The following is a 10827-nucleotide window of genomic DNA, read 5'->3' on the forward strand; positions in this document are numbered from 1 at the left end:
GACAAGATGGTAATAAAAAAGCCGCTGGAATAGAATTCCCCCATAGAGGAACAAAAAAGACTTACAAAAAATAAGAACAAAGAACGAGGGGAGCAGTGTGTGAGGGAGAACCCAAAGCACAGTGTATCCACTGACGTCCACCACAGCCAATTGGGGGGTGCTCAGTGCCCGACAGAACATGCTTTCAGCCCTACGAGAGGGGCCTTCAGCCCTATGGTTGCTGGAGGCGTCCTGTGTTCTTGGCGGATGCCATCAACGTACGTGCAGTTCAGTTATTGCAGGCCATTCAATGGTATGGCTTTCTGGACAATCCTGTGGGAGTCCAGATTCCGTCACGAAGGTCGTTCTGGCTTCAATGGTCACCCCAGCGCCTTCCTTTGCCCGCCTGAAAGCGCCTGGCCCTGCCGGCGAATGCCTCTTCAGTGATGACCCAGCATCCTTCATGGCCCCATTACCCCATAGTCGGAGATAGAGCCAGCTGCCATGGGCCAAGGTCTGCAAATGTTATTTAATCTTTTCTGCTGATTTTCTCTCTTTCTCTTTTGGTTTTTCTTGGTTGGAGAAGGCTTCTCGACGAGTCCCACCCCGACCTCTGCGGGTAGGTAGCCCGGGCCATGACGATAGCTCTTTCCCCCCATGGCCATTGGAAAGTCTTGTGTCCATACTACAAGTCCGTAAACAGCTGCCTGCGCCATGTCTCCTCAGTAACTCTACCCAGCTACCATTTGGGTGCTGCATGCGCCAGAATGACTTTTTCCCATGGACGTGGCTGGACCGCCATCTGTCCCATCTGTCCCATCAGCAATGGCATGGGACCAGAACAATCAGAGCTTCATCCGATATGGCTTTTTCACTTTATGGAATCCCAACTTGATACTCAACCTTTATGGCTCTGCTCATGATATTTAAAGGGCGGCCGCCTGGGTGTCCCCCGGCACTCCCATGAATATTTCCATCCCTTCTACATGTACACATTGATCACATTGTCAGCTACAGTCAGTCACGATCCAGTCTTCTGGCAGTACACATCAAGCATCGAACAAGGCAGATACTCCGTTTTACGAAGCCTTCAAACATAACAAGCCCTCGAGCTTCTTCTTCTTCTTGACACACATTCTACATACCACCCCCGGTAGCTCTCCCGCGAGAAGCCAGTGCCTATCATATTACATACACAGTCGCTTCAAGTCAAAGACATTCATCCCAAGATATTCATCCCAAGACATCCATCCCAAGACATCAACTCCAAGGTAAAGAGTCATTTCATACCTAATTGGCTCTCCATACTAATAACAAGACACTAGACTCTATAAGATGAACAGCAATCAGTTCTGGGAGGCCAATGGCCAGGCCGACGCCAATGCGCAGTTGACTGGCCTTGGTCTTCCAGCAGAGTGGAACACAACGCCCGAGGGATTCAATCCCAACACTTACACGCCAGTGGGCAACATGAACCCACTGAGCATGAACCCGCATCTCAATGCGGCATTTGCCTCTACGCCATCTCAAGCCTATAGCTCAAGGCCAACCATGCCCCAAGGCAGCATGGCCATGTCCTATAACAACGTGGCACCACAGGGCAACATGGTGCTTCAAGACACCACCATGTCCCAGGGTAACATGGTGCCTCAAGGCAACATGATGATACCCCAGGGCAATATGGCACCTCAGCCAAGCTTCTTGCATGTCCCTGCACAGGGTCTTTCATCCCCCCTTGGCCCCACGAACTACCAAGCCCAAGACTATTCTTACCAGCAGCGCAGGGCCGAATACAACGCAGCGGTGCAGACACAGCGTCAAGAATTTCAGCGGGCGAACAAGACGAGCCGCAGCAGACCCAACCGGCGCAGGTTGCAGGCTCGCATTGAAAACAATAGGCAAAGCCAGTCGATTCCAGCTGGGCTCCCTGAAGGGCTAATTGACAGTCCGGTCGCTTCTGCGGTGGTTGCTGGTCCGGTGGCAGCTGCTGGTCCGGTGGTTGAAACCACGGGCCAAGATCCAGGCCAAGACGTCGACCCCGTGGCCGGGCTTGAGAGCCTCTTCGGTGAGGGCGAGTTTGGGGGTCTCTTTGGTGAGGGCGAGTCTGGGGGTCTCTTTGGTGAGGGCGAGTTTGGGGGTCTCTTTGGTGAGGGTGACTTTGAGAACCTGTTTGGCGACGACGAGCTCGAGGCCTTCTTTGGCGAGTCGGGCGGTGAACCTGACACTGGTACCGCCACTGCCGGCGCGGCCGTGCGGGCTCCTAGCCCACGCTCTCTGGCCTTCTTGAGCAGCCTCCCCAGCCTACCCGCCATGGTAAGTGAGAGCGTGCCCGAGCGAACCCCGGTGGCTACGTCACCGGCAACGCTCAGCGAAAGCACGAGCCCTGGGACCGAGCAGCCTGCCAAAAAGCGAAGAACTAAGATTGGCAGCCAGTCGTGCGAGATGTGCAGGAAGTCTAGAAAGGCCTGCCACCGCCAAGAGAACACCTACTCGTGCGTCCGTTGCCACACAGCAGGCATGCCGTGCAACAAGTTTGACCCCAACGCGGCCAAGCCCTCAGACGGACGCACGAACAATACTGTGCAGCGCAACCATCAGCGCATCTACGACGAGGGCCGCAGCGTCATTGAGAAGCTGTGGAAGACGCTCGCTGCTATTGTGCCCCAAAGCGCGAATGAGGCGCCCGAACTCGTGGCGCGCCGCCTGGCTCTCGCGCAGGCCATCCAAGCACGCATGCCGACGAACAATGTTGAGAGCTGGGTTCCCATTACAGACATGGAAATTGAGGCCCTCGGCCTAGCCATGTATGGTATCAACTTCAGGCCTGACTGTTTCAGCATCGTGGGTGGTTCTCGCTCCCATGTCGAGCGTCCCTCGCGTTGCGAAAAGCTCGTTGAGGAGCGCAAGGCTTGTCATGACCTTGTAGACAAGGTCAGCCGCTTTGTTACGGCTCTGGTAGACTGCATTGGGTATGCGGCCGACCCAAGCAGCATTGACTGGTTGCCGACGCATGTCGCGAATCTCCTTAATATCCCCTCGCCTACGAGGAACAGCAAATCTCGTGCGATCACTCTCTCTCCGCTCCCCTTCAAGAAGCACCTTGGCAACATTGCCAACAATGCAGCCACTGCCTAAGAGGCCCCCAAGCTTGATGGGGTGGCAGGAAGAGAAATGACATTTTCTTTTTGTGATAGAGCGAGGCGTTTGGTGGGCTTGCTTGGGAGTTGACACTTGTCCTCCGTGTATTCTGTCTTTGAGAAAGCAAGGCGAGCGAGCGAGAACTGCATTCTTCGGCTCTCTGTTACAGTACGATGGCGAGCATTTGGACCTCACTTGAGCAGTGAGTAGGGAGGCGGATTGCATACCCCCAGGGTCGGCGTTGAGCGTACCCGACGAATGACCGGGATGATTGAATGACTGAACGAATGGATGATTCATGAGCAGTATGACTAGATGAGACAATATGGAAAGGATTCGCCAAACTCCCATCTTATATGCATTGAATGTGTCTTGTGATGTGAAATATGCCTCCTGCCTGTTGGGCGAAAAGAGGAACGGATGCCTGGCTGCGACGTAGAATGTTTTATTTTCTGGGTCGTGCTATACCGCGTGTAGTATCATGACACGAGATGTGAAAAGAATTCATACTGCTGCGTTTGAGTACACGCCGCGTCCCCCTTTAGTGACTCGCCGCGGCCTTTTCCTTCCGCTTCTCGGCGAGGACACTGTCGAGGCGCATAAAGGCACACACGCCCTCGAAGAAGGTCGTGCCGACCCACTGCCACCAGAGCAGGCTCCCGGGATCGACACCGTGGGGCACGAGTCTCGAGCGGTGCATCCACCACACCTCACCGAGGTGGATGCCGACGACGGGCCAGAAGATGGCCTTGACGAGCCAGCGGTAGGAGCGCGGCCCGCCGGGAAAGACGGCCTGGAGGACGCTCCAGAAGGGGGTGCCGGGCATGACGAAGGCGAGGGTGGCGTAGCTGAGGAAGTAGACGGCGACGGCGGCGAAGACGACAATGTCGAAGCCGCGCGGGGGCTCATAGGCCGTGATGTAGACGTCGCGGATGCCGAGGGCCTTGCGGGCGTCGGCGTCCATGGCGATGACGCGGCTGCGGGCATCGGCGAGGGACGCGAGCGGCGGCGAGAAGGGGATGACGAACTCGCGGCCGCCGAGCCCGCCGGCGGCGATGATCATGGCTTCGAGGGAGATGTCCTTGAGCCAGGGCGTGGAGGCGGCGCGCGAGGATAGGTTGGCGTAGTGGCGGAGGTAGTGCGAGAGCTCGCGCGAGTGGGCGCGGTTCATGTGTGAGGTGATGCGGTTGCGTGCCACCTCATCGGGGTTCAGATCTGGGGCAGACATGACTATTCGTGGCGGGACTTCAAGGGGACACTTGGCGGCGGGTGAAGCTGTTGGCGATGTATGATTCATGTAGAAATTGAGGCTCGGTCGGAGTTTCCATCAAAAGTGTGTCGATGTCGTGATACGATGCAGTGCAGCGTGTGTTAGGTAATCACGCCAGGGACCTCCTTCCCCCTGTGGCGGCCCCTGTGATGGCCCCTGCCACTTGCCTTGTCGTGCTCCTGCTTCGGGTGCCTCGGCCTTTCTGTACTGCTGTGGTGCCTCGGACCTTGACCCCAAAGCAACCTCGTCACCGAGCAAACGAAACCTTGTTGGAACAACCCTACATCGACCATATATACCTTAGGTAGGTACCTTGGGTTCAAAAGCTTTTGCCCAGCAAGGCCATCATCCGCTTGCTCGTCAAACACTGTCCATCGCGATTCCCGCTGAAGATATGCACATGGCAGCGGCACCACACGAAGGAATACCTACACCATGAGATGCATCATTTCTACAGTCTCGCCAGCGATATCTAATGTCAGGTGGTATCTCAAGAAGCGAATCATTCCTGTCGGCGCCCAGCCATACAAATGAAAACCCAAGACCCGCCGCTCTTCAGCACCAAACGCCAAACCATGCTCTTGCCAACGGCATGATTACCACTGAATGCCATGTCGACTGTACGCCGACTTTATCACATTTGAGAAGGCCTTCGTTCCTGTGGAACATAACCTGATTCCGAATCCACCGTCGTCGTTGTGTGCACATGAATCCCCGACTCCATCGAACTGTGTCGGTCCTGGTCAGCCCCGGCGTCCCTCCACGAGGACGGAGTTGCGCCAATCTCGGTCTGGACGTCCCCCTTCAGCTTGTCACCCAGCTCAAGTTCGCTTTCATTCATCTGCCCCTTGCCGCCCACCCTGAAAAGCTTGAAACGGGACTCGGGGACTGCCGGGCGACCTGATAGACCCGAAACCGAGTTTCTGTACGTTGCATCGCTGTATTTTCCAGAACGCAGATCTGTCGAGTCGCCAGACGCCTGCTTCTTACTGCCGAATGAGAATCCGTACTTGCTCGTGAGGGTGCCGAGCACATCCGGAACGACGCGGTTCACGAGCATGCGTATGGCCGGCAACGACGTCACAAGCAGCGACACAGAGACCTCGAGACCCGTCCAAATCAGTGTATCTGTGTAATCCCAGGTTGGGTTCGTGGACCGCGCAAAATGCACAATGTACTGCAGGCGAATGCAGGAGGTAATGAGGATGAAGACCCCTAGGCTGAACATGACCACGATGCCCACTTTGGAGCGCCACGACATGTTGAGGCCAAAGAGCAGCGGAAGAGGCAGCACAAGGATGATGACGTCCTGTGCGATACTGAAGCCTGCTGCCGTGTATACGAGCGTATTGACGTTGAGGCAGCGGAACGAGCCGAACGTTCCCTTCCACCCTAGCCAGTTGTACTCGATGGGAGAGCACTGGAAGATCTGCAGGAACACAAAGACTGTCGTCGACATGCCGATAAAGATCATAACCGAGTACGTAATGATCCGAAATACCCGGTTCGGGAAAATGCGCAGGAAGAAGCAGAGGATCGATAACTTGGCGAGTGACAAGCAAATGACGTAGAAGCTTTCGTCGATGTAGAAGAGCTGACATCATTTAGTAGTCGCGCTCTTTTCGGCCACCGGAGGACCATGCAAGAGAAGAGAACCTACTTTGAGACACTGCGTCAAGTCGTCGGCATCAACAGTCCATATGTCAACGCCAAAGCATGATATGCCAACTAGAATGCAACCGTCAGCTTTTTGCCTCAACAAACACTCCGAAACTACACACTGTGCTGTCCCAAGATGAGAAAGGGCGTGTTCATGATCTATGCAATGTCAGTCCGTCAATTCTCCGGCCAGAATTCGCGCTGACATACAACGCAGACCAGCATGATCCAGTCGTCTGCCTCGAATCGGTGGACGATGCTGTAGCGCGAGTAGAGTCGCAGCCAGACGGAAAACCACGCAGGAACCTCGATAATGAGCGGTACCAAAAGATCCGACTTGCGTGAGCGAACTGGGCGCTGACACGCCTCTGCTTCCACCCTTGCGACCTCTTTAGTTCAGTCAGTCGGTCGATTCATCTCCTGACGGCCTCCATAGTCGGAACACACCTATGCCTTCCAAGGCATTTGTACACCTCTCCGTCACGCATTTTTCTGTCGCCCTGTGCAGATCAACGTCGGTGCAGATGCACGTAGAGTTCGTGAGACTGCCACATGCCGATAAAGGCACTTGCTCCAGGATGCAGCTCAGCTAAAAGCAGACAGTATCAGTCAAAGTTCGTCGAATTCTAAATCGTCACGATGAGAGAAGAGGGGCCTTGAACGTACGCCACATTGTGGTATCCTGTCAACAAAACTGAAAAGATCCGGGGCTTGTGCTTGGCAGGCGACCATCGGAGCCACCGCCAGTAGCAGTAATGGTGAGAGATGTGCGAACCTCATCCTTTCGATCGGTGGTAGCCGCAGCTCTCGAGGAGCGTACACAACGGCTTGTGGTAACGAGAACCTTTGATACGCGAGTCTCTATTACAAGTGGTAAAAGGCGTGTTGGTCGGTCGTCATGGTTGCTTTCAGAAACTGATGAACGAAGTTGGGGTGAATGGCTCAAAAGGCCCACGAAGCGAGCGGTCCGTCGCCATATAAACTTGGACTACACAGTCTACTGTTGAAACATGACACAAACTGTGCAAGACTCAACAGTATGGGCAGGACAGGACGCCCCTAGGGAGCAAAGAGTTTCCATCGTCCATTAAGCCTGGACCGAGCCGTTCATTCTCCGCCAGTGCGCGGGCCTGTGAGTGCTCTGACCTGACTCTTGTCGACTCTCCACCACACACTCCATGTTCCAGCACGATTCGGCGGGGGAAGCCCGACTGTACCAACACGGCCTTGTGGGACACCCCTGATGACGACCATACGATGGCACGGGAGCTCTCAGCTATGGGACGGTCAAAACTAAGAGACGGTAGCGTGGCCTGCATGGTCTCCGACCGATAGCAACAGAACAACGAAGGAAGCCGTATGGCTTAGACTGACTAGTGCGCAGGCAGGGATGGATGATGGGCAAAATGCTGAAGACTACGTTTTCTGGCCATCTTCGTCCAACCTGACGGCTCCCTTGTTGACCCTGTGGCCCAAGACTAAAGTGGCGACGACCAAATTAAGTCGCGGCGGCTTAGTGCATGTCTCGTCGCACCGGTCGGAGGAGCGGGCTTGCTGGTGGTGCCTGAAACCTTGCTCACGCTTTCGAAGTAGCACAGCAGGAAAGGGCTGCCTATCCGGTTGGAGGCATGGGAATGGCCACGATGAAGAGGGTGGTCCTTCGCAAGCCTCGCCCTTGCTTGCATCGCTTTAGTGCTTCGAGAACACTTGAAGCTGCAGTGATCTGCCCGTCAAGACTCTCTCAACGTTTCTTTTGTTCTCCCTGACGTGCGCCATCCCTGAAGCCGGGTGGACGGGATCAGAGTGCCTGTGTGCAGCCAAGCATGACCATGCAGCACTGGCCTCTTCGTTGGTCTAGTCTCGCCACACGATCGATCCCCCGTTGAGATTGGGGCGATGAAAGCCACGCAGGTTGGAAGATCCGTGCGTGTCGGGAACACCCTCTTTACAGCTCCGATCCTTGCAGAAGAACATTAACAGACTGCTCATTCATTGATCTGGCGACCAGTCCGAGCGACAGCATAGATTCCAGATTCCCAGTCATGCCCAACAACAGGCTCCCGTCCACGGCGCAAATCCACTCAGCTGGCAAGGCGACAACGTGACCCTTGGCGCAGCGCGAGTGACGGCGACCTGCTGTTTCGTCAAGCACCCTGGCGCCGGTCAGCTCCTCTTCCATAACTTGCTAAGCCATGCTCTACGCTTTGGCCTCGATGAAATTTGCCCACAGGCGAGCGCACGCAGTGACCAGGCCTTCGTGAGTAGAGTTCACAGCGAGCGCGGTTGTGACACACGAAACTGTGTTCCCGCCGGGCGCAACCATATGCTGGCCCGGGGCCACGGGAGCATTAAACATGGACAATGTTCATGCTCTGCAGACGTTGTACGAGGGAGGACGTTGTCCTTCATCGATTCGATGGGGTACACCGCGTGGCCCGCACCTCGTGTTGGGAGGTAACTCGCCCGCCAACCGCCAGACCAACGGGACTGTGCATTGTGAAGCTCCGGCGTACCACAAGAAGGGGGAGAAGCAGGCAAGGCTGGTGCGGCATGGGGTGGGAGAGCCAAGCGGCCAGCGAATACGGCCCCTTGTAGCGGGAGGCAGCGCGACCGGCAATCGTGGAGAACCGACCTACAGATTTAGTACGGCCCCAGAGAGATCGACGGCGCCAGCGTGGCCGAATTAGTATCCCTAGGGAAATTCACTGCCCCTTTGTGCGAAGTGAGACCTGACTTTGGCCGGCGTAGGTTCGGCGGCGGATACCACGGCTGTGAAAAGGAAGGCGGGAGACGGGCGTCCCGGCAGTTGATGGGTGGTGATGATGGTGTGCATGTGGACGATGATGACTGATATCACGACTCAGTTGTTTGCTTCCGGGCGGGATACGGTGTATCATCATTCCGGTAGCGTGGCAAGGGCCTTTTTCGGCTTCCCAGATTTGAACAGTAGGATGTGTCAGAGCATTGGGCTACACGGAGGCGCAAAGGGGCGAGAATCAGTCTGATCTTACAAACAAGCACAGCGACAGGCAAAACCGGCGCGGATTCTACGGCAGCGAACACGGTGAACAGCACAACAAGACAAGCCTCAGAGACCAGGCAACAGGCGCAGTCACCGAGACGAAAACTTGCTGTGCAACTCGCACTAGACTTCGTTGCTTGGGATTCTCCGTGGCGGGCACGGGTGGCTCTTACGCTCTTCAGACGCGGCGTGTCTGGCACGGACGAGACCAGCGTACTTAGCGCCAGGTGCTAAGAGTTTGGAGCTTGTAGCCACGGGCCCGAGTCAACGGTACGGTCAGTGGCAAGACGATATGAGTAGGAATGGAAAATGCAGTGCATCGCAAGGATCATTTAGGTTGCGAAAATGATGCACCGACCGAGGCAGGTGTTTGCAGAAAATTGGACAGCAAGCAGGTCACGGATAGTGTAGTATATGGTGTTATCTTCAAGATTGGCGACTAGAGATCGCGGGCGAGCCCTTACGCCCCTTACAGGAAGACGCTGCGGATGTCGCTCCTCGCAAAACCAAGTCTCCGTCTCCACGCAGGGTCCGGTTCAAAAGAGGGCGAAGGGAGAGCAAGAGAAGGGTAAAGTAGCCTCTGAGGAACAGACTCGCTCGATACAGACCATTCGAGGGTTAATGGTCTCGTCCCTTGCGCCACCTCTTCGTGTGCCGGCCTGGCGTCGCGCCTCGCAGTTCTGCCTGTTCGCTACCTCGAGTGAGGTCCTTGGCCTGGGAGCTCAGGGTCCGGCATCGCAGCGCTAGCCAAAGACTGCGACAGTCTGTTTTCTACTTAGGAAGGCCAGCTGACGGACATGGTTTTCTAGGGCTATTTCTCGGCAGCACTTGGTTAGGGCCCTTTATTTGCATTTACTTTGGTTTGGTGAATGAGGGGTCTGTGGTTCACAAGGTTTTTGGGCGGAGGGGGGATGAGATGGTCCTTGACTCGATAGAGTTCAGGCGCGTTTCTGCCGCCGCCAAAAGGGACAGCCGGGTTTGGGGCACCGAACAGGCAGGCTGCGCGAGTGACGTAGAGGGCGCGATCTCTGGCAGACGCGGCCCAGCAGCTACTGAGAGCTATTGATGATTTTTGTAGCTTCGCGGTGTGTTGCGTGGCGGACGGTAGATGGTGTATTTCGGGCTGTGTTGTGACGAGCAAGACGCATTTCAACATGACGCAAGAGACGACTCGAGACAACGTGAGGTGAAAAGAGCATATTGAAAAGCGCACGGAAGCGATGCGCAACCGGCTGGCTTGTATTATGCTCTTCAGCCGCCCGTGCTACCTCTGCTCATGACGCTCCTCCGCCCCAGCCTGCGGTCGGTAGACGGGCTCCGTGACGGCATCGTACAGCGTGCCGCTGCCGTCGTAGGGAGTGTCGTCCGCAGCGCTCAGCCACCACATGTCCCTGACGTGGTCGAGCACGCCCCGGTCGCCGGCGCCAGCGAGGCGGGAGGTTGGGCGGGGGTATGCGGGCGGGCGCGGGGCGGCATCGGGCGGCGAAGGCGCCCGGGGTACGAGGGCCGAGTTTGTTGACGGCGGCGCGGTTGGGCGGGGTCGCGGTTGGGCCACGAAGGACGCGGGAAGGGGAGGTCCAGGAAGGAACTGGAAGACGTTTGGCGGGCGGCGTCGTAGCGGCCCGAGGTGCGGCGGTGGCCCCAGTTGAACTGCAGCGAGGGCGAGGCTGGGCCGTAAGTGCGTGTTACAAGCGTGGCCGGCCGGTGGTGCCCGCGGAACGGCGCCGCGGCAGGGGCGGTTGCCGAGGAAGGAAGGCCC

The 10827-nt window shown here is 56.5% G+C and overlaps 4 protein-coding genes across 4 annotated transcripts; 1 reads left to right on the forward strand and 3 right to left on the reverse strand.

The window, feature by feature from the left end:
- Nucleotides 1-1314: 1314 nt before the first annotated feature.
- VDAG_01990 (uncharacterized protein) lies at nt 1315-3114 on the forward strand (the record flags this gene model as incomplete). Its single annotated transcript, XM_009658019.1, has 1 exon — nt 1315-3114. The coding sequence occupies one exon, from the start codon at nt 1315-1317 to the stop codon at nt 3112-3114; it is 1800 nt and encodes a 599-aa protein (XP_009656314.1).
- A 544-nt stretch (nt 3115-3658) lies between these two features.
- Nucleotides 3659-4345, reverse strand: VDAG_01991 (uncharacterized protein; the record flags this gene model as incomplete). The annotated part of the gene is made up of 1 exon (XM_009658020.1): nt 3659-4345. One exon carries the CDS (start codon nt 4343-4345, stop codon nt 3659-3661), a length of 687 nt encoding a protein of 228 aa, XP_009656315.1.
- Nucleotides 4346-5021: 676 nt separating this feature from the next.
- On the reverse strand, nt 5022-6826 carry VDAG_01992 (CFEM domain-containing protein; the record flags this gene model as incomplete). The annotated part of the gene is made up of 4 exons (XM_009658021.1): nt 5022-5981; nt 6257-6435; nt 6494-6635; nt 6713-6826. 4 exons carry the CDS (start codon nt 6824-6826, stop codon nt 5022-5024), a joined length of 1395 nt encoding a protein of 464 aa, XP_009656316.1.
- A 3506-nt stretch (nt 6827-10332) lies between these two features.
- VDAG_01993 (uncharacterized protein) lies at nt 10333-10737 on the reverse strand (the record flags this gene model as incomplete). Its single annotated transcript, XM_009658022.1, has 1 exon — nt 10333-10737. A coding segment is annotated over one exon (405 nt), but the record flags the coding sequence as incomplete, so codon positions are not given.
- Nucleotides 10738-10827: the final 90 nt, after the last annotated feature.

Source organism: Verticillium dahliae, genomic scaffold (genome assembly GCF_000150675.1).
Source record: "Verticillium dahliae VdLs.17 supercont1.3 genomic scaffold, whole genome shotgun sequence".
Taxonomy (NCBI): domain Eukaryota; kingdom Fungi; phylum Ascomycota; class Sordariomycetes; order Glomerellales; family Plectosphaerellaceae; genus Verticillium; species Verticillium dahliae.